The following is a 25134-nucleotide window of genomic DNA, read 5'->3' as shown; positions in this document are numbered from 1 at the left end:
GTAGTACATCTTATACCACACACACACACACACACACACACACACACGTTCATACTATACAGAACATAGGTGACCTTCTCAAAAAGTACTTATTCAAAAGAAGTATGTGATTTTGTATGCAGCCTTTGTGAAACTCATCATGAAAGTGCTGATGAATCTTCATGCTAATCAAAACAGATGAATAATTTAACCAAAGCTTGCTCTCAAAATGCCTGTTTGATTTTTTAGCCCCTATCAGGTCAAAGTTCAATGACTTTCCCAAATGTGTTGAATTGACCTTTACCTCTGGCAAGGAAAAGGTCATCTCTAGAAGACCTTGCATCAATTTCAAGCTTATTGAAGGAAGTGCTTGCACTCAAAACCATCAGGGACACCTGAACGAATGTGGGCAGAAGTCTTTTGTGGTTCATCACTAGACCAAATAAATGAGCTTTTGCACCAATAATGCTCCATAAATGGTTTAAAACAAACCGGTGTATTTTCCTGTGGCAAGGAAATGATCTGCCAAACTTGTTTGCCTTCAAGGAAACATTAATCAGTGATGGCATAGGAAATATGATCAAAGACACCCTTTAAATGCTCAACGCTGTTAAAAGACAATTTTTTTGATGAGTAATTTAGCCACAGAGAGGGTCATATGGGATTTCCATTTTCTTATTTAGTTTGGATGAATGGAAAGATTGCATTTAAATTTCAGGATGTAAGGAAAGAGGAAGGTGAAACCATTTAAGAGGCTGAAATGAAAAATGTGACAGGCATCACATAAAGTGAAAAGGAAAAGGTCCTAACCCTGGTTCCTGTGGCACCCCAATATCTAGCAGCCCACACATCCTCTGAAGAGGCCCATCCACTAATGGACAGATCTCAGAGAGTTTAATCAAAGCACAGGGAGAGGGTCTCTCTCTCCATTTCACTACTGCCAATCATTTAGAAGCCCTGAAGCCCAACAGCCTCCTTACTACTGGTACCCTATGAACGCAGAGCTGAATAAAGAGAATGAAAGTCAAGGAGAGAGGGCAGGATGACACAGAGTACAGGTGATACTGCAGACTGGGGCGAGAGAGAAATTACATAACTACCTAAAGCAAGCCATGCGTAATGTGGACACTGCAACTACTCTGTTGACAGTTTTTCCTAAAAGGCTGAAACACATACAGTTTTCTAGAAACTTCTAACTACACAGCAACCTGTACAAATCACAACCATTTCAACACTACAGTCTAAACCCTTTCTCTTCCATCAAAACTGAACTTTGTCTTAAAAACAATTATCAATTAGTCATCTTTTACTTGTTAACAGTTTTGCCACTCAATCTATACGATAAAGTACACCAAAGCCCTGACAAATAAATTAACACTGTACTGAGCTTTCGAAATGATTTAACCTGTGCTTCATATACAGTACACACTTAGTGACTTCTGAATGCAAACATGTGAAGAAGAAGAAATGCATTCTGAATGTGTGTCAGTTTTGAAAACTGAAGTAATGGTTTGGGATTTTGGGCCAACAGAATCTTATTTTGTGTGTTACCAATCAAGGAAAGCATCATGTTAAATTTGTTAGTGTGAGTGAGTGTACGTGCATGAGGCAGCAAAAGAAAAGGGGGGAAATAAAAGAATTTCTGCGGAACTACTGTCCAAGAGCACTGGTTTATATCACATCGCTAATAAAATCTGTGTATGGAAAGGAAAAGAAAGATACGGACTGCAAGAAAAAAAAGGCTCATCTACATTCACCCTGAATGGACAGATTGAAATTTAAGGTTTGTAGTGCTTCCATATATATATATTAAAAAAAAGGAAAACGGAAAAACACTAGGCAATTTTCAGAAGACGCCATAAATACAAATACGCACGTAAACACACACTCACACAGCGGTGATTGAATGCAAATTAAAATGCAAATGCTCCACTGCTAGTTTTCAAGCAGCCCGGCCCGCAGATGGGAAGCATTTGAACAAGACAGCTCAGACAAGTTTGGAATGTCAAAAAGCGGCGTTGCACTAAGCAGAGTCTTCACACGTGCGAGTCCAGACCTAAAACAGGAGAAAGTCCACTTGGCCAAACCTGCTTCCACTCAATCGCTCCAAAAAAAAAAAACAAGCTGGCGTTCTCAATTCTCCAGTCTCTCACGCATAAACCAACCTGGAATTAAACTTTCAACGGAGAAGACTCCAGAAATCACTAAAAATTGGATGGACCAGCTCGGGACATGCTAATGTAACCGACTCTGCGGCTGAGTTACCAATACTGATAGACTGTTAGCTTAAATATACACACACAGTCTTAGGCTCTTGGGGAGCCAGGTAGTGTTTTAAATCGCTGCCTTTTGTGACTGATGCAGTATTTAACAGTATTCTCAACTCTAAGCTTGCACAACACACAGAACAGCCCTGAATTTTTCATCACATCTGCACTCTCCCAGGCAGCACCAGCTAACGTGCATGTACGATCAGAAGACTGTAAATGAAGCTAAAAGCACATTTCAAGGCATATGTACATACTGTAAGCGCAGCACTAAGTGTGGCGTTACACAATAAAGGGAGTTTCTGAAGAACATGCAAGTCGTGTCTGAGCAAAAGTTGCCACTTGTGTGTTGCTGATAAGGCATCAAACTGCTAAGGTGTTACAGTGGTTGATAAGGCATCAAAAATGTTAAAAATCGAGGACTTTTCAGGCTACAAGATATGAGACATTATTTTGCTGCAAGACATGTTATATGCCAAACTGTAATATTTAGTTAGTGGAGAAAACGCACAACAATTAAAAGCGACTCTTGCTTTAATAAAATGTCGCTAATTATTCTCAACACATTTTCTTAGCGTAGGGATACACTGCAGGGATTTCTGCGTAATGCAACTGCATGCTGTTGTCGTAGTAATATACATCTGCTAAGCTTGTATTTGCTGTGCTGTTTGTAAGGTGCAATGACATTTGGGCTTTGTTTTACTTGTACTGGAGGATTTGGTGAACTCTGCTCTGAAGTATTTGTTGAACTTTGATTGAAACACTAGGAATGTGATCTGACTTTGATTGAGCAGAACTCTCAAACGCTGCGCTACAGTACCAAGCGAGGCGCTACATTCTGGCAGGTTTAAAAAACCATTACTAACTGACCTAATGCAAACTCTCTCTATTGAAGAATTCACTGCGCTTTTATGTGCACTGCCTTCAGGTTGACATTTGGTGACATTGATTTGAACCGTTGCTAACTGTGAGAAAGTATACACAGTCTAAAGTTCTTCTCTAGAGTTTCTTTTTTAAACAAATTCATATTTCTATTGAGTTTATAATTGATAAAAAGTAGCAGCAAAAGACAAGCACATATATATTTTATATAAATGCAGAATAATAACATTAAATGTTTATTGGGCACCAAATCAGCATATGAAAATGATTTCTGAAATATCAGGTGACACTGAAGACTGGAGCAGTTGTGCTTTCATTCGGTTTGTCATACTGGAACGTCAATGGTTGTTGATGTATACCCTAATCAATCTGAGTCATACTTGAGAGAAAGAGTTCTGAGGTAAGGAAGGGAAAGCAGCAGAAGTACCGGTGTCATCAACCATACACACAAAGACACAAGGCCACCATAACATCAGTCATTCCCTGACGTCCACACGACTGTATGAGCTGCATTCTGGGTCAGAAACTGCCTTAGGAACATGTGCACAAAAAAAACACATGCATTGCCTGCCAGGTGAATCCTATTTCTTCTCATTTAGACACCTGTCTGCTAAATTGTCCTTGAGCTGACCTTCAAGGAGTGCTAAAGTAATCTACAATTACCTCAGAGACAAGGAGAAATAAAGGGTGACGCTGTCACACACACACAGAGCCATTAAATTGAGTGTGTGTGTGTGTGTGTGTGTGTGTGTGTGTGTGTGTGTGTGTGTGTGTGAGGACAGGCTCGCAGAGTGGATAGAGAGGAGGAACTGGCACTTCCTGAGAGTCTCCCCATCTGGCCCTGAGAGTGAGGACCACACCACCTCGCCAACTGACCATCTGACCACACATTACATCACCATACACTACACACACATTTAAAGGGATAGTTCACTGAAGAATTATGACATTATTACTTTGATTTTAGCAAGCATGCATTATAATGATCAAAAGAGACAGTATAGAAATATATTTATTAAGATTCATTGTAATGTTACAAAACATTTCAAATAAATGCTGCTCTTCTGGCCTATATACTACTGATCAAATAATCTTAAGCACCGAATCATCATACTAATTATATGATTATGTGACACGGAAGACCGGAGTAATGCCTGCTTCAATTCCAATACCATCACTGTAATAAATTACATTTTGAAAACAGTAAAATAGAATACATTTACTGGAATCTGAAATAATGTTTCACAGTATTACAGAAATAATGGAGCTTTAGCAAGCATAGAAGAATTTTACAGGCTCCAAACCTTTGAACAGTAGTGGACATTTAAAGAAAATGTATATAAAATCTATACCATCTATCTTATTTAACATTTTCCTTAATGTAGAAGAATAAAACAGCATGCTATACGTTTTTTCAAGTATCAACATTATAATAAAATAGAGCACAAAAAACCTGATCTATAATGACATTTACTGTGAACTATTTTCATTATCAAACTCTATCGATTAGTTGTTGCAGCCAAGCATTCAAACCTATACAGTACATCACGCAATAATAAACACTATACCAGCAAGCAGCTCAGAGCCCTGAGAAATCAGCTTCTTGAACAGAACGTAAAGCCTTCTAAACACTCTGAAAAAGCAATCACAGTGCACGTCTGAGCATGTACAAGATCTTAACAAGAGTAAAAAATCCGATAAATCAAGCCGTTATCTCTATAGCGTATCTATTCCAAGCGTGCCAGGATTTATATGCCTGTAGATGAAGCACCAGTTGTGATATTACAGAAACGTTCCACTATAAAAAAAAAAAAAAAATAGCACCAGTTAAATTCGCTTTTTTTTTTTTTTTTTTTTTTTTTTTCAAGCTGGACGGTATGCTCGGTGTTATATCTGATCTATCTGAGGTTCGAGCTGACCCTGGATTGAGGTTAACCGTTTAGTGAAATGCTCACATACACACACTCTTTGCCACTGAAAGCAGACCCCCCTTAGTTGTTTTGATTGCAATCAGAGCAAATGTAGAAATATACACAGACCCAAACACTTCACACGCTGATTGCAGGGCTTTCGATTCAGTCATTCAGATAGCCACAGCTCCGGCTCATTTGCCTGCGAGATTGCAGTCAACCCAATTCAGGACAAAAACAATGACACAGACACACATTTTAACAGAAGCTCCGAAAATCATCTGTGACCGAAGTGTTACAACAAATATTGTCGTTCCATTATTCTAAAGTCCTGCATTACCTTACTTGATTACTTATTTTTATTTGTTTGTTTTGTTTAGTTTGGCACAGCCCTTTGGATTTGCCAAGGATTAAATAGGCTTAACGTTATTTTACCTTCGAATCACTTTCCCTTGCAATTTCTGCAATTTTTCTCAGTTTTAATATAATAATCAGAATTTTATTTTCATGGCCTTTTTGACCCTTTTTACTGGAAGATGGCATTAAAAAGATCAGACAACAAAACAAAATTCGGTCAGAATAGCATGAAATTACAAATCAAACTCTAATTCACATTAGAGAGGCTACGATGATCAGCTAGCTGATTAGCAGTGTGTTTGTTAACTTTAAGTAAAATTATTTTTATTACTTGAAATAAAGCCGATATTTCAAATCAAAATAAATATGAGAAGAAAAACTTTAGAAACGGTAGAAACATTAGAAATGTTTGAGATAACTGGCAGATAACGGAAGTAAAGCACAGTAAAAAAAAAAAAAGCTCTATAAATAAAAACTACATAAACAGTGAAAAATAAACAATTATCTTGTAATAGTTCAACCAAAATAAAATAAAATAATATTTAATAAAATATTCTAAATGCTATACATATCACAAAAAAAAGATTTTCGATTAGTTTTTTTATTTTTAATAGTGCCGTTTAATTAATATGCTCTTGCTTATAAGATGGCATGTACAATTATAATATAACATAATCATTTTTAGATAAACTCTAGGCCCTCACAATAACATGCCCCATGTGAGCACCGTGCCACGGCTCCAACCTCTGCAACAGCAACTTTCATCAACTAACCCCATCAGTCCATCCCCTGGAACCAACACCAACCGTTCTCCTACCACTGGGAGCGAGTGCAATCGCAGAAGTCAGGCTTACTAAACCTGTGGCCCTGATCTCGGCTCTGGGGAGACTGAGTAAAGCCTTCATGCCAGAGCGTACAATTTATGAATTTATTCATCAGCGGGAAACCACGCATTAAAAGGTCGGGCGATTTTCCAGGTCAGTGGTCAAAGCTGCGCGGTGAGGAAGAGAGAGAGAACATTGTTCCTATCTAGGCCCTGATAAAGGGGGCAGAGGGAGACGAAGAAGGCGAGCAGGAAGGCTCATATCCGGCATGTGCGAGGTTGCCGCACTTAATGAGTTTGAAAGGTCAAATGCCTCTTCAAAAGATTAATGGGGTTTTGCACATCACCGGAGTGCTGCTTCACGGGCATCTGAGGGGGCCGAAGGGGCCAGCGGCACTGTCTCCAAGTCCATGTCACGCTGGCATACTAGACAGGCAGAGGCAGATATATCTCGTCCACGTGGGTGGCTCAGGAAATAGTAAATTGAGGTAAGTGTCTTAAGTGTCTATCAGGCATCACTCAATAAGCAGGCAGAGGATACTTAAAATCCACTTTACATATCAGGTGGTTCAAATATAACAGCCTTTAAGCTAAGCGACAGTTCAGTCTGTACAATGCTGTGAGGATGCTGAATGAAAGTAGCTTCGCAGTGGGGATGCGGCACATGGTCTTTGTTACGAGCTCTGGGATGTATCAGCAGCAGAGATTTTCTCGTTATTAGATATGCATTAGGGCCAATAAAACAACAATGAAACACTAACTAACTTAAAAAGATAACCCAGCATCTTTAAAAACACTGTGTTAAAGTAATCAAGGGATATCTTATTGCAGGCTGCCGATACCTGGGACAACATTTGAATATTCATGATGTTAAATCAGAGATTGGTCGATTTAAGGCATGCAACTGTCCACCCATGGGAATGTGCAAATATCGCCTTTCTGGATGCCTTAAATCTTTAAAAATCACACTAAAGTCTCGTTCGCACCAAACACAATATCTATAAAGATAACGACAAAGAAATTAAAAAAACACCATCCTAAATAGAAGAGCAAAGTCCACACCACAACTATAACAGAGATCTTTGCAAAAAACAATATCTTTGGAATCACTTCCAGAGCATTTTTTTCCAGAACGATTCAAACATTGACAGCCAATCAAAACTCAGTAATGAGTTCAAGTATTTAAAGCGGCAGACGCACGTGTGGTAAGAATAAACAGACAATACTGTTCACTGGTGTGGATGCTAATATCGTTATTTTTATAGTTATCATGCTTGGTTTGAACGGGCCTTAAATCTTATTTTATACTTCATCAAGGAACCAGTATGGTGCTTACAACAATTCAGTCCAGGAGCTCCGGCATTTAGATAATGCACGGTTTGCGACATATTTTAGACAAAAGGCAATTTAAAGACCTGCTACAAACCATTGAACCATAAAGTTTTGCATATCATACAGTTCCTTGTGCTCTGAGACTAGTCGATCAGTTTATCTATCGGCAGATTCTCCATTTTATTCTTGTTGTTATGGAAACGACAGGTCTCGCTACTCGCTTGGTCACTGTCAAAAGGGCACTTGACATAAACTTTTTTTTTTTTTTTTTTTTTTTTTTAAATGCCTTAACTTTTTTCAACTCCAAAAGCTCTGAGCTGCAGAAAAAGACAATGGCGGTGGCGTTTTAAAAAGAGGAGAGAACCTTTTTGAAAACATGGTTAACTTTCTAGGATTCGAATGTAAAACAGACGCTGACAGCTTCAAAAAAGACACTAAGTGTTAACATTTTTACATGTTAAAATTTGCACTAAACATTTTGTATACTTAGAACAGCTGTTGTTACAATCTAAATAGTTTTTGTTTGGTTTTTTTAAAGCAAATGCAAAAATATAGAGATATATATTGAATATCGTAAAAAAGGTTTGGTTGTCGATTGTGAAACAACACTATGTGACATTCTAGCACTACTCTATATCTGTCCCTACCACAGGATAAAACTGGCTTTAATCCAGGGGACTGAAAATCTTAGACTAAATCATTCCACATTTTTATTCTTTTATATTTTAATTAAATTTTTGTATTTAAGCCCAATCCCTGAAACCGTAACATATGAAAGATTTTTTATTTCCTAAAAACTAGAAATAAACTTTTTGATTATTTTTTTTTTACAATTCAACTAATTCAAAATCAAACTTTTAAACAAATATGTTTTTATTTTTAAAATGCATCTTTTTTTATGTTTTTGGCTATTTGGCCTGTGTGATTGTTCTATGCTTAGATAAAATACAATGGTAACACTTTATTATAAAGTGTTATTTGTTGACATTAGTTAATGTATTAACTAACATGAACAATGCATTTATTACACATTTTATTGTTTTATTGTTATCGTTATTGAAAATACAGTGCATTGTTAACGGACTGAGAGCTAACATGAACTAACTAGCGTTAACAAACATAACTTGTGATATTGATAATGCATTAGAAAATGCTGATTAATAAATGCTGTAGAAGTATTGTTCATTCTTAGTTCTTGTTAACTAAATGTTGCCAACAAATGTAAAATGTTACCAGTACAATTTTATAAATTATCTGCAAAAAATTCAATACTGATAATCCTTGATCAATACTTTCGAATGCCACACAAAACAAAATTGAGGCATTCCATATGCAAACTTTTCATGTCAGTTATCGGCTTTCATTAAATTGGATTTCCAGCCAGATCTACAGATGGTCAGGTGCCTGGAGAGACGATGACCCTAGATCGATAGTTCTGTTCTTAGTTAACTCTTGCCAACCTTGTGAAAAATTAATTCAACTACAAAAACTCCAAACATGAAACTGAAGAATCTCACAGTCAGTTTACACAATCCGAGAAAAGCTGCATTTACTCTCTTCTGTTCCTTTGTCTTATTAATTAAATCTTTTAAAAAAAAACAGGGGTCTGGAGTCTTGCATAAGCTCACATCTGCACGTCAGCAGCCCTGCCCCCCTTCAAAAGCCAACCTGTCCTCTTCATCATCCCTAATATCCATATTACAATCAATGCGCTGAACCACATTTAGAAAATGTGAGAACAAACAACCTATTTTCACACAGGAAATGCTTGTCTAGAGTGCTTTAAATATAAAGATCAGCACAAGAGGTCAGGTACATTCACAGCATGTTCTGTGCTAGCTGTCTGACACATCCCAGCAATGTAAATAGATAAATATTCAAAAGCAACTGCACAATGCAGTTGGAAGGACAATCAAGCGTTCTGCGGGTTTGTTTTCTATGTTCATCCAACACTGACGGCACAAAGCATGTTTCAATTTTCACCTTTATGAAGCTGCATGGCTTTCCAGAAACATCCATATTCTCCTAGTAATAAAACCATCCATCCCTTTCACAAAACCACCTCAGACATGACTCCGCCTCCAGGGGCATTCCTGCAGATCCAGCAGAAACTTGTCCTCGCAGAGAACGAAGACGAATCTTGGTGACCCTTCTCCTAAAGCCGCAGAGAACAGCGCGGCATCGATCCGCATGGTTCCGCTCAATACGGGACTTGGTCAATTTGTGAGAAAACAGATCAAGCTTAATTACCAGATTTCAAACAACGATTCTCTTATGACATCCAGACAGGGTATTATGGGTAATCATGACTATAAGACCTACAGACAGGGTATTATGGGTAATCATGACTGTAAGACCTACACCGGCTGTCCGGTAAGTCAATGACTGAAGAGGCAGGTCAATTTTCTTCCTAAGGAAAATGGTTTCAGATCGACTTCCATTCCATCTTTAATACATTCAAAGCAATTCTAAAAGAAATTTCTTTCTTTAGGTCAAATTTAAGGGCAGCACTTCATCTACGCTTCACTAACAAAGAATATAGTATGCATGTTAGTAAAAAAAAACAGGTTCTCAATCATTGATGACTGTTTCACGCAAATTTATTTTATGCCAATATTGCGTCATTCCTCTCACATCGCCTGGACTGAAATCAATTTTACTTGTCTTCCATGACAATATTTCTATGACGCACAAGTTGGTGCCTACATAGAGTGCTCCAGATCAATCGCTTATGTGGTTCAGTTTCAGTTAGGATGCTGCCTTAGTAGGCAGTGATGCTGCTAAAATAGAGCTAGGATGTTGCGCAAACATTACATTCGGAAACTGCTTAGCTCTCTACCTCCATACACTGCCCACGAAAAACAGCATTTTTCTACTTTCGGACACATCCACCTCCTCATTGTTTTACTTTCCTTCTTGCTCATTGTGAGTTCACACATCACAACGGCCCACTAAATAAACTCCTGGATGTCACAGTTACGCCTGCCAACCTCACAAATCACTCTAACCTTGCCCGCACAGTCCGGCTGCCACCTTCAACAACAAGTACAGACACTGCCAGCACAGATATTTGACGCTTTAACTCGTTACTATTAGCCAGGGCTACAAATCACGCATTTCAAAAATGAATTTCCATGCTAACTGGTCTTTGTTCGAATCGATAAATGACGATTTGCCATATTGTTAACACATTCAGGACCCAGATTTTACACTTCTGCCAACAACTCGGAGAACATAATGCTGTTCATGAGGAGTTTGCCAGAGCCTGTTGATGGAACCCAGCACAGAGATGACAGGCATATAAAGCTTTCCTAGGTAAGTGCCCTCATATGGTCTGAATTGCACCCTGACAGAGTACTTAAACAGCACGGGAACAGCATGACCAACGCGGCAGATGCGACGGCACATGGGCGAAAGTGCTGCATCAACCCAACAACAGCAAACCCACTAAAAAGCAGTAAATAAGCCCACAATGAGATGCCAAGGTGTGTTAAGGCTGAAGGGTCAGGAATGAGGGGCCTCCACCTCCAACCGACTATGTAAGGAACGGCACCTGAGCTTCGGGAAATGGGAAAGGACACAGGAAATGAAAGGAGAGATGGATGGAGCAAGAGAATGTCTATGGTTATGCAGCTTTTCCCATATATATATATATATATATATATATATATATATATATATATATATATATATATATATATTTAAATGTTTTTGGAAGATGTCTCTCGTATTTTAATATTGAAAAATATTATTCCAATTTAAATTAACGTTTTCTAGATTTCTGAGCACATTTGGTGCTCAAAAGAAACTTTAACATTTTTACTAATATCAACATTGATAATATTTGTGAACAGACTTTTCACAATAACAGCATTTATTGAAAACAGAATTTTTTGTAACATTAGAAACGCCTTACTTTCAATCGATTTAATGCAGAAGTATCCATTTATTTACAAAAAAAAATCTTGTTGACCAAAAATAAAACACAGAATAGATGACATATGCTACGTCATCGCATACGAGTTTAGAAATGACATGACGGTTAGTAAACGACTGCGATTTTCACTTTTAGGTTAGCTCTTTGCATAATGTGCACCAACAAAGAGCTCTCATCCCGTCTGAATCCCACCTGTCAGCGACCGAATACAGGGAGAATACAGTGGGGCTGAATACAAAGAGAACCGACGCAGCAGGACTGGGATGTAATTGTGGACAAAGAGGTTCTCCGTACAGTGAGAACATATTCAGCTCAATCAGAAAACGTCCATATCACCGCAGCCACACAAGGCCTTTCAGAACACATTGCTTTCACAGCAATTAATCGCTGTCAAAACATTCATTAAGGCAACGATTCCAATCCAGTCGACCAGCATTCCAGGAGAGGACGGACGGGGGCTGGCAGAGTTCAGCCATGTGCACATGAGAGCATTGTGTACGAGAGTGCAAGCAGAGGAAAAAAAAAAAAAGAGAGCAGCCTGGCTCAGCTGGGCTTCTTCGGCATAGCCAAAGAGCCTGAAGGGACGCAGCTATTATCTGTTCTTTCCCTCTCTGTGCCATGCCACTCATTAGGACGCTTAGTTGACCTCACCTGAGCCTAATGCGACAGCCTGGCATCAAAACTGCTGAAGCTTTCATGACTGTCAAACAATCCCACCAGGAGCAGCACAGTCAGAAAAGCACCTATTGTGAATCCAGCAGAACAGCCTGATCTACTGAAATCTGCTTTTGTAGTATTATAATAAGGAGATTAAAATGACATGACAACGAAAAATCAAGACATGACAAAGAGAAATGACAAGACGGAGAAAAAGGAATAAACAGATTACGACAATACAAATATATTAACATTTTATTAACAAAAATAAAGATCATTAAATATATAAATATATATTTAAGCCATATATTACAATACTTAAAAACTATTTATATAGTCAATTTTGTTTTGAAACAATAGTCAACCACAATTTATTGGGATTTGTGTTTTAGGAAATAAGGAGTTCAAACACGAGATAATAACATTAGCTATACACATTCATTCATTCATTTTTTTTCGCTATTAAACATCACTGTTGCAGCTTGTCAAAAGCGTCCTACTGGATTCCTTAGGATCATTGTTTCGATTTCAGTTTTAATCAAAGCTTCTCGCAATGCAAAAGCATCGCTGATTCGGTCTTCTCGTTATCTGTTCATTAACTTTACTTGGAATATAAAAACACACACCTGCAGTGAGAGTTATACTTACACTAGACACTTCACGCCATGTACGGAAACAATTTACCTGGCGTCTAAACAACTATAAAGACACGTACCTTCCTCGGCACGGGACTCCTCGTTTCTGTTGAGCAATAATATCCAAAGCACCGAAATGATCGCTTTAAACTGCTCCATATTTGAATGGCCAGGTTTGCGGGGCTCTGGTCATGTCGCAGCCGAGCACGCTCACTCACGTTGCGGGATGAGACGGAGCCGTCCGGGCTACTGACACACACAGCGGTACTATGTGCCTTATTTGGCGCCACCGGTGGGCGGTCACGAGCAGACTGATTGACAGCGAGAACATCCAATAGGATACGAGTTCGCAGAAACGAGGGATTAGAGGCCGGCCAATCAAATCACGTCTGATAAAATTCCACCGCACAGAGTTACTCCCACTTGAATGATAGACGGTGTTAATGATTTCTTTTTAATGTTTGAAATCTTTAGCTCACATTACAAGCGGCTAATGATTGCACGGTTTTTATTTATTGCTTTATTAAATAAAAGGTTAAATAAGCTCTCAAGGTTCAAGGACAATAGCGTCTTAGACAATAGCTAGATTCCTTTCAAATTATTTTATATCCGAATAATGTTATATTCTGCTAATAAAAAACATTTTAGTGGTGTTATAACTTTAATAAAAATATATATATACTAATTGCAATATCATACATTATAGGTTGAGCCCTAAGGATGAATTGAGGAAATGAGGATACTTTCTTTTTTCTTCCCATTACAAACAATTGTCTTGAATAAGGGAAGTGCTTCATCAAACATGCTTCAAACTCAAATTAAATTTCTTCTCAATATATTTTAGCATTTTTAATGCATGTTACAGTGCATAGAGAACACTTGGCGTTCCATATGGTGTCGATAGGTGTAAAATCAAAGCATTTCTATAGAAACTCATGGAATTGTTTTCTGCAATTCTATTTACGTCAGACACAGGAATGACACAATTCAGTTTACATGCTGATAATATATTTGCCGTTTTTAGAATCACAGTATTCATTCGAAAATTCCCTAGTGGAGCCCATGGGATATGTGGTCCACTCCTACACATGCACACGGTTTAGAGACATGCATTTAATACAATTCAGAGACATTTTTTTTTCCTTCTCTCAATTATCTACAATCAACGTTATCACATACCTAACCAGAGACATATAATATGCATTCAGGAAATCACTCGTTGCAAAGATGAACTTCTCTTGCATCTCTTGCATGTATCCAGAATATATGAATTTCACCGCCTTCATACCTATCGGTAGTCACTGCACACTTGCATAAAGTGAAACTTTTCTTAACTTTGTCACGTCACTGGACATGCCAACATCTTGTCGCCTGTAGCTCATTTCACCTGAAGGCGCCAATTAATGAGTTTACATCAGACAGGGAGACACTGTTGTTGTTGTTTTTATTTGCACATTACAATACTGTTTAAAAATATCTTTATCACTCAAAATACCATAGAACCACGATTCATTCAGCACAGAATCAATTTCATGCGCGCATTTGAACATACATGATTGCAGGGCGATGTGGGTCCTTGCATAATTGCACATGTGCATTGCCGCCCCACACCTACGCAAAAACCCACACTCTGCATCTGTGCAACGGTGAAGCCTGCACCTATTGTTTATCACGGAATTACAATTTCATGCTAGGCTACCTTGAAGCGCTCTGTATCGTAGTTCTGGCCCTTAAATAAAAAAAAATGAAGCCTGCAGAGGAGCAAGAAAAAAAAAAACAGTCACTTGACCTTTTGTTCAGGGGTTATTTTCGCAGTCATTCAGGTAGAAAAAGAAAGGAAAGGCGAGAAAGAGAGAGGGAGGGAGGGGTGGAAGGAAGGTGGCTAAAGATGCTATTAGGAGCAAGCGCAATTTTAATGTGACATGGGAGCTCGCACACTGTAATATGTGTGTAATCACTCGCCAATCTCAGGGGACGAACTCACACACGCTCACCCCTTACAGCCAGGAGAAATCAGGGGGGCTATTCCCAGCTGCGCTGTACTGAGTGCGTTTGATTCCCTAAAAAAAGGAGCTCTGGAATCAGTGAGCTGAGAAGGTGTTAATGTGGCACTGTAAGAGACACTGCACCAGGGAGAATGACTACAAACTCTTTTAAATGGACACGGGGGAACGCTATCATTTCAACCCGCCGTTTGTCCCCGCTGTAAAGATGAGATACGTTGTGGAGAGTCTCTGTCTTTTGACATTTTAATGAGAGCCAACCAAAAGGACCCGGTTCAAGGCCGAGAAGGGAATTGTGGGTAATTATTTAGATTTTGTTTTTCGCATACACAACCGTCTGTTCCGTAGAGCACTTTGATGTTCTCCATGTATAACCATGTTAGCTCACACTGGTACGCGAAGCTTCTTGGGTAAACCGACAAAATCACAGGAGGTTGACAGTCGTTGGCTAACGAGTGTGGTTGTTCTAATTACCAGCAGAGCCAAAGAGACGTTTTCTGAAGGTCACCGTGTTGCAGCACATTGGGACTCAACGGGAACCGAAGCATCCAGCTTCTGTTTGTATTTTAAGCGAAAGTGGATGTGTGTGGATGCGCAAACAAAAGAAATAAACAAGGCACTTGACAGGGACAGCCTTCAAGTAGAGTCGGAAATATCATTTTAAGTTGCGTGAACATGAAGAGCGGTTTCATTAATCATCAAATGATGAGATAAACACAATAATAAATAATATAAAAAAAAAACATTTTAAAAAATCTTGCAAAAGGTGTGTTTTCACAGACTTTTTAATGTAATTTCACCAATTTACAAATTGTAATTTATTATTATATATACTGTAATTATATAAATATTAGTCACAATTGCTAATCAAAAGCTCAAATGAAACATATTTGCATAGAATTATTCTTTTTTATTACATAACACATAATAATACCAATAAACACATAATTGTGTATTGTAACTATACAGACACGTAGTCACGCAAACAGTCAGTCAGCGGGTCAGTTTCACCGCTGTAAACTGCGTTTGTTCGATTCATTAAAGACAACCAACTCAGAGTGGTTCATTCAGGAATGGAAGTAGACTGGTTACGCTGTATGTTTCTGATTCACATAAAAAAAATGTTTTGGGAGTCAGACTGCACTGGTAGTGCTGAGTGTATTTCCGATAAATATTATAGTACCTATACATCAAAGATGGAAGTAATATGAATGCCAGTGAGCCGTTTTGCTGAACTGAAGAATTTAGGTTTTCAGTGTATATCAATCAGTATTACATTAATGCTTAAATTTAAGAGGTAAGAGGTAATGTTAGTTAAAATGAATAATGTAAATATTACTTTAATTTAAATGTTAATACAGTGCATTAATGATATAGTTTGTGTAAAAGTTAAGGCAAAAAAAAGTCAGTATGTTGGTTAATGCTTATTTAAATTTCCCCAAAAACCGGGCTAATAATTGAGTCTTCACCTGTCACTCAACCATCATCATGTAACGTTTCAATTTTTCCACATTCTCCCCAACCCTCATCTGTTCCTGCTAAGCGCTGAGGCTACCAGCCTAATGTTGTGTTATTTTGCCTCCTTTAAAGAAAAAAATCGATTGTGAGATATTGCAGTAAAACAGAATTATTCCGGGTGCAGTGTGGCAGTTTGCAGATAAGAACCTCGGCTAAGTAATCATAAATATTAGCATGATCCCGGCGGCCACATTTGGAGATGCTCAAACTAGGAGAATTCATCTCCCTGTTCTAAAGGCAGCCCGATGCGGACATAATCCCAGTTATATCCTTTACCAAAGAGGACTTACGGCTAGCCAACAACCATTGCTCTCCTCAAATATCACCCTAGATAGGCTTTTCTCTCATAGTGACGGTGGATTAAGGAGATGGACAGGGGCACAGATAGTCATTGGGGGGTATGTGTGTGTTTGAGTGTGTTGTCATGAGACATTCGTGTTTTATTCGAATGACAGGGAAAGAGTGGCCTTTCGTTTCTTTGTATCTGCACGCACAGTGTCAGTGATAGGATATCAGTAAAAATCCACTGCTGTTTGTAATTTACCTGCTTGCAGGTTTTGGCTAAACAGGAGATTTTCTTATTTTAACACCTTGTCAGCGCCTGAACAAACAAATATTTGTATATTTATTTATTTAACTTGTGGAACTGAACTGAAACGCTATACATTTCAGTTTGAGTTCTTAAAAAAAGTAATTAAAGGAGTATTTTACCCAACAATTAAAATTAGCTAAGAATTTACCCACCCTCAGACCATCCATGATGTAGTTTGTTTCTTCTTCGAATCAGATTTGGAAAAATTTACTTTACATCATTTGGTCACCAAGGATCCTCTGCAGTGAATGGGTGCCGTCAGGATGAGAGTCCAAACAGCTGATAAAAACATCACAATAATAAACAGTCAATTAATGTCTTGAAGTGAAAAACCTGTGCATTTGTAAGAAACAATTCTATCATTGAGGCATTTCTAACCATAAACCAAAACTTCTGGTCAAAACACATATCTGTAGTTATTATTAAAACTTCCTACACAAAAAAGTCCAACACTCCTGTCTTCTTAGATCAAAATCCATTGACATGTTTCTTTAGATTGCTTTGTTTGTACTTTTGAACAATGCTTTGCATATTTCTCCTCTGATTCAGACGTGACAACTTTTAAATGCAGAAACATTCGTTTTTTATCAACTTTTGGTCACCCATTCACTGCAAAAGATCTTTTCACGACCAAGTGATGTGATTGCAAACCTTTCTTCTATTTTTTTGTATACTATTGCTTTATGTCATCTTTATTCATGTAGTTTATGTTTTCTCCTTAATAAATGTTTAAAATGGTCTGATGTATCAATTTATAGGAATTTATAAGCAATGGTTGAAATAGTAAGTCATTCAAAATGAAGGTTGAATGTATTCATTAGTAAGTATTGCATCTCTCTCTCTCTCTCTCTCTCTCTCTCTCTCTCTCTCTCTTTTAAAAAAAAAGTAGCAAAAACACAAAGATGAGTTGGAGCAAAAATCAATGGCGGAGAAAATAAGGGAAAGACAGAAAAGGATGGCAAGAGAGTGAAAAATGTGTTGATTTGTCTGCATGGGCTGGGTGTCTCTGGAGATGCACATGGGGATTTATCACGAAAGATAAATTGCCTTGTTGCTGTGGTTCTCTCTTTCTATACAGTCACTGAACATGCGTGAGTTTACATGCATGCGTGGTTTATTTCGGTGCTTCCGAGGTGCCATATTTCTAGGAGCAATTGTTAGACAGGATTTATTCCGCAACAGTTTTGAATCTCCACCCCACAGTCAAAAAGATCTGTCTTTGTTTGAACCCACCTTTGGATTTTTACCACGAGAGAAAATGACATCTCCCATGAGTCTTGCTGGTTATGCAGCAAGTGCAAATCAGCCTCGACTTGCCCTTTCCCAAGCAAATCAATTCCGACACCCTTGGAAGTGTACTGGATCCTATTGTCCCTTGCCTACATGGCTTCTCCTCGCCGGTGAACAAATTTGAAGCCAGTCATGGCCTTTGATCAAAAGGACTGTGGCTGGATCCTTCTAATACACATATCTTACCAGGAGACACCAGAGGAAGGGTCTGTCTCAGAATCCAGGTCAAGGAATAAGCGAAATAAGGTCTGCGAAAGAAATGGAGAGAGATGGAAAGAGAGACTTGAGGAAAAAGAGTCTCTAGAGAGAAAGACACAAAGGTGCCTTGTTGCAATTGCTGGGCAGTCGGTTTATATTCTTCCCGTGGGACTGGGTGCTTGTAAAAGAACAATGTGGGACATGACAGATAAAATATTCAGGCTTATATCACAGTCCTTGCATGCGGAGATATTCTCTATGGACCTATTCCTGAATTTTTACCATATTCTGATATTATATTTATAAGATCTGCAAATTAAACATCTTTCTGAAAGCTTCAGGATTTTTCTTTTTTTTTCAAACGTCAAAAACACAAATGAGAGCTACGTTTATATAGATAATTCACACATAATAAATACATTTACTTACCTTTTCACTTTGATCTATTTTAGATTTATTTAGATTCACAATAAATCTTTTTTTATTATTATGGATCTTCACAGTCTGATCGAAAGTGTGGGACTAAAATCATTTGAAAAATAGCAAAACTAAATGATAAAGCAAACATAAAAGGATTCTGTGTTACCTTCAAAATGTTTGTTTTAATAAAAATTAATCCTTGGGATTTATTTATTTTAAGTGTCAGAAAATAAGGCCACACACTTAATAGACATGCATCAAAAAAGGCCTAAAGAAAAATAAGTCGATTCCACACAATATCCTCAATAACAACCCGATGCTAGCTGAAAGCTGAGGTTAGCCACAGATGCTTCGCCGAATCAAAACATCTTTCTCCTTTTATTTGTATCTCACCCTTCCACGTTGAGCTCTGAAAAAAATTGCCACCGCTATCGAGTCATTCCAAACAAAATAAATAAAATGGTCATTCTCTCGCCAAATAACTTCTCTGCTGATCACTACAGCATCAATCTTCAACCCCAAGATTGCTGAAACGGTTGCCAAAGTACTGTTTTATATATATATATATATATATATATATATATATATATATATATATACTTTTTTCACCATCTCTTTTACCAAGCAATATCTTGACACATCAAGGATAATAGCTCTCTAAAGCACTCTTCAAAAAGTCGCCGTCAAATAGATTACCATTGATAGCTCTCAGCGGTTATAGGCCCAAGCCAATAAACGCCAAGGTTTGTCATTCTCAGACTTTCAGAAGATGGTTTGAGTTTGTTGATGCAGGTCCATATGGACCAATATAGAAGATATTTGATCTTTTCTAGCATCCATATTCAACCACCTTCAGAAAATCCCCATTTTTACTCAAGTTCCAACGCTTTGAGAAGTTTAGTCTGAACTTTTGGTAACCTTTGAGCAATAGCTGTCTGAACGAAAGCGGTGCCAGGGAACATCAATTAAATCTCGGACACGAGCTAACAAACAAGCAGGGACGGGTACTTGAGGCAGTCTTTATTGTATTGTTTAATGAGTGGATATGTCAACAGTTCTCTCGCTACCGGCATTTATCCTGCGCACCACTCAATATCCTGTGAAAACAGAAATATTTACATAATTAATTACATTCCCAGTAATTAAAGGAGCAAATAAACAGGCCGGTGTTGGAGACTGATGACATATTTTGAGGAGATTTGAGGCACTGAAAGATTCATGCTCCTGAAAAGGCAAAGGAGGCAGGAGAGCTATAAAATGTATGCAAATGAAGCTGGAATATTCAAGGTTCAGGAAGATGTTGTGTCAGGGGATTTTTAGAGCTATGAATGAAAACATCGCTCTCAAACTTTAGCTGAACTTTCTTAAGCACATTAAAATGTAACAGAGTGCAAAAACTATATTTTTACATCCTAATTTAATAACAACTCAAGGAAAAAAAAGCAATTAGCTGCAGATGCTAGATAGAAACATCATCCAAAATAATACGTTTTTCACCTTACAGGAAAAAGGACAACTGTTACAATAGATCCAAACATATATAAAAAATGTATAAATATATCTAATTCAGTTTGTAATACTACACTAAAAATTAAAACCATTTAAAATGCTACAAATGAATGTTGGCATCACAACATAAATTAGAGTTTTAAAAAATATAATTTTACATTTTAACATTCACATTATTAAATAAGTGAGTGAGTGTTATATAGTGGCAAAGGTAATATACATTTATATATAAAGGTAATATATTTATTTATGTGTGTGTGTGTGTGTATATATATATATATATATATATATATATATATATATATATATATATATATATATATATATATATATATATATAAAAGCTACTAATATGTTATATTGTGACACAGTTTGCAAGATTATTTATATATCAAAAAGCATATTTAATAATATTTAATAGACAAAACTCCACTCACATATGGCTTTGTAAGGATTTTCTATTTTGTTTGGTAGCAGCTTTGCTTTATTTCCTAATGACTGCAAACCTGTGTTTTGTCTCACAGGCTGGAAAACCATATATGCAAATACTACGCTCCTCACTTTTCATGTGTTAAAATGCAAAAGAACATGAAACCACATCAAGAAACCAGATCCACTGGCCCTGAAGCAACTTGGCTGTCAAATCTCCCGCTCTCCTCTCTCTCTCTCTTTCTCTCATAAATGCACACGAGCGAGTTATTGTTTGAACAGGTGCGCAAGGAAAAATCTTGCTTTGGTTCTACATCTCAAGGTACCTCAGCATCCTCCTCTCATTAGGTTCATCAAAAACATATTTGTTTCCGGATTGTGACACAGTTCCTGGACCGACGAGAATTATTTATATATACCGCCTCAGACAAACTCCTCACATTTGACATGCCAGACACTTAACACTTCTGAGAAGCACTCTGGGGAGTCACATCTACGTCTTACATCCTTCACCAACAGAAAGCCACTCAGCAGCCTGCCAAGGACTCTGAATTGTTGTATATTTAGATCTGTGTGTTACTGTGCAATGCAAATGAGGAACAGTGACCCACACAGTGTTAAAGGGTGCCATGTTTTGAGCAGATTTGGTTTTTACAACAGTTTACAACAACGTTTCATGAAGTAATGCATTAACAACGGACAAGACATTTGCTACTGGGTTTGTAATACATGTTAACATTAGTTAGTTCATGTTAGCTCAAATTAAACCGTACTGCAAAGAGTTTATATATTTTCTTACTTGAAACAAAATAAACATACCTCATGTTTAATTAAAGATATATAGATATAAATATAGATATAGATATACAAACACACACTCATTTGAATTCATATTAATTTTCGTTTGGCTTAATTTAACTTAAAGTACTAAGACTCCTAAAAATAAAATTAAATAGAGATATACAATTTTTGAAATTTACTAGCAATTTCATAGTGAATATTTTTTATATATATAACAAATAAAAATGACAATAACACATAATAAAATTTCTACAACTTTAACTAAAATAAGCGAAAATATAAAAGTAAAATCACATTCCTAACAACAATAACTATAATCATGTCGAAATGATACAAAAATAACAGGTTAAAAGGGTTTGCTAAATGACAATTAGAAAAAACTTCAATTGCATGGTTCAATCGGAAAATTATGTTAAATCATTAATAAGTTAATAAATGATAACAGATGCTCATTTTTGACAATTTTAGGAAAAGTGACAACAAGCACATAATCTGAATTGTCGTTTATATCTTCTGCACATCGGGAAGCGAGAAGTCCTTTTCTCAGCAAAGCTTTTCCTTCCTTTTAAGAAAGCTTCATTTCATTCAAAAAACAGCATAATGCTTAAACAGCAGACGTGAATCGATGGCCTAATCTCATTTGTCATCCTTGCTTGCCTCCATTAAGAGCAGTGATGAGATTAGCTAATCTGGGAGGACGGGTGACGGCAGAGCAGCGGAGTGTTGCTGGCTCGACACAGGAAGTCCAACACTCACCATCCCGTCACAGTGGATAAGACACAGCAGCCAGAGGCTGACAGCTTCCTGTCCCGGCAGAGGTTACACACATCACTTCTATATCTGATCCATACATCAATACGCATTACACACACTCTTTCATACACAAGACAAATCACATAAGACTTTGGCATTTGGCTCTTTCTCAGAAAACAGGGCTGCTTGTGCCAGACAATATCAGAATTTATTTTGACCATTTCATTACAGCTGAGCTTTTACGAAATCATATTTACCACCTCAGACCTAGGGCTGTAACCGCCCATAGACCAGTATAGACGATTGGCCACCATCAATATTCAAATTAATAGTCAATATATTTATTCTTAAAGGGACAGTCCACCTTAAATTTATGGCATGCATGTTTGATTCAGGCAGAATGACAGACTCTGTAATCATTCATTAACTTAAAAAAAAGCAATGTAACACAAAAACAGTCGCAACAATAAAACTAAAATAATTTAGGGTGCTATTATCAAACAAGCAAATGCAACAAAAACACTCTTTTTTACAAAACCGAGTCAACACAATATTCAGAAGTTTGAGGCCGGTCATATTTTCTTTAATTAATCATTTAATTCAGCAAAACGTATTAACACATTCATATTCTCAAAAAATTAACCATAAATAAAATCAATCTCGATGAGCATGTAAGACAAATTTCAAAATTTCCCCAACCTAAACTTTTGAATGACAGTTTACTTTTAAACATCTTATAATACGATTTGATTCTGAATTTTATTTGGACAGGCAAAAGCACAAAGCAGTGCGGGTCGCAGCTGGTGTTGATAGGAGAGGGAGGAAGGGAGGCTTGTTTGTGTCGTCCACCCTAATGACCCTGATCATCAGGTACCATCAGTTATCCTAAATCAGGTTAGGTCCAGGGTCGTCTAGACAATGTCTGGTGGGTTTCCAGGCAATGCTCTGTGTCAGCGCACCCATTCCCGGTCAGCTTGCGGTCAGTTTATTCCCTCGCGCTTCTCTCTGGTTTACCTGCTATAGACTTCTGCTGGTTTCAGCGTTCGGGTCTATTCATTGTGGGTGTATTTGGCAGAGCTCAGTGCACTTAGCGCGGTCCGAGAGTTCTGGTTACCGCTGCCAGGCAGATGCGGTAATGAGGTGGGGCTGCTTACAGTAATAGGATGAGGTTGGCTCACATTAAAGCTATCCTTCTATTTCCCTTCATTACATCCACCACTTCTCTCTCTGTGGTTTTGTTTGTGCAACATAGTAGTTTTGTCACAAAGGCTTTGTCAGAAAAACCTTTCGTGCGCCCATTAACACCATAATCTGACTGTCTATTAGCGCTGCCGCCAAATGTTGTGACTTTATAGTGTTGCATAATGAAGAAAACATTAGCATTCACTCAATTAGCAGATGCTTTGGTCCAAAGGGACTTAAAATTAAGAAAAACAAAAGCATTGAATAACACAGTAGCAAAAATGCATAAAACTTTTTTTTAGTAAAATAAAATAATTTTTTTTTATTTGTGCATTTTATTTTTTACAACAAAACATATTAGCCTTTTTTTAAAATATGCAAAATAAAAAAATAATAAGCAATGATAAAAGTTCTAACACAACCTAAACAATCTAACAGAGCATTCATTTGTTTATTTTCTCTCTCTCTCTCTCTCTCTCTCTCTCCGCTCTCCCACAGAGTGTGAGTGTGTTTGGCAGCTGCAGTGAGGGCAAATTAGAGAGGTGAAGTCTCTCCCTCTCTGGCACTGAGGCGCTGGCTGGCATGTGGGACAGGGCAGGGGTAAACTGGACAGGTTGCAAACTGGTAACCAAGGCCAAACTTCCAATGTCAGCTTGGAGCGGAGCAGACGGGCCCTGGTGACATCTGTTCAGTGGGTAAAATAGGCCATTTCTGAATGCCAAGGCACTATGTGTCCTAACTGAATAACCTTTAGACGGCTGCACACATGCAGACACAAGACAATTACAGACACTCAGCAGTTCTCACTGACTGTCAAGTACCAAACAGTTTTGCTGGTAAATTTGGACACAGAAATGCCACGCTTTTTTTGTTCAATTATATGGCATTCTCTTAAATAGCTGTGGGGATATTATATAAATGTACAACAATTCAAATGTGGCCTTTCTCTCGCGCTCTCTCTCTCTCTCGCTCTCTCTCCTATAATCCTATATTAGGGCTGTCAATTAGAATTTTTAATCTAACTAATTAAATACCCCGAGAATTAATCTAATTAATCACAAATGAAATTTGGCTGTGAAATTACCCACAAAAGATTATTTAAAGCAATTATTTTGTGTTAAATGAGAAAGTATCATGTAGACATTACAAGCAGAAAGCTTTAGAAAGAAATATTTTGATTGAACATAAAATTTATTACATATGAACCTTCAGGATGCAATGGCCTAAGATAAACTATGGAACATAAAATATTTAAATATTGTTCATACAATTTCTTAGTCAAACAGCTTAATCTTTTGCAGGTTTTTTTTTTTAAACGATACTCCAAATTAAAAATTGTCAAAAATTTGTTGGATTCTGGATTATAAAATTAGAAATTAAAAATTATCAAGTTTAAATAGATCAATAAATATAATCACATTACAGTATCACTCACTGGATCCCAGGCATGGACGGTCTTTTAGTACAATTAACTGCACAAAAATAATTTATTTTGATAATTTTAATAATCAAGAAAATAAACATAGCATAACATGCGTGTGTGTGCAAAAAAAATGCAAAAATTGCAATAGTAACAATTTACATACATTTTTATTTACTAAAAGTACAAATAATACTATTAATAATTGTATCTCGATATAGTAAGCCTAAACTGAAGATC

The 25134-nt window shown here is 37.3% G+C and overlaps 1 protein-coding gene across 1 annotated transcript in view; it reads right to left on the bottom strand.

Annotated features, from left to right (window-relative positions):
* The window catches only part of LOC122323518 (ephrin type-A receptor 7), a 114113-nt gene extending 101082 nt beyond the window's left edge, over positions 1 to 13031 (bottom strand). Inside the window, 1 exon segment of the mRNA XM_043217398.1 lies at positions 12860 to 13031. Within this exon segment, the coding sequence (XP_043073333.1) occupies positions 12860 to 12938 (79 nt within the window). The 5' untranslated portion in view covers positions 12939 to 13031.
* Between the last annotated feature and the right edge of the window lie 12103 nt (positions 13032 to 25134).

Source organism: Puntigrus tetrazona, chromosome 19 (assembly GCF_018831695.1).
Source record: "Puntigrus tetrazona isolate hp1 chromosome 19, ASM1883169v1, whole genome shotgun sequence".
Lineage (NCBI taxonomy): Eukaryota > Metazoa > Chordata > Actinopteri > Cypriniformes > Cyprinidae > Puntigrus > Puntigrus tetrazona.
The sequence above is the reverse complement of the archived record's forward strand: the minus strand, read 5'-3'. Positions and strand labels throughout refer to the sequence as shown.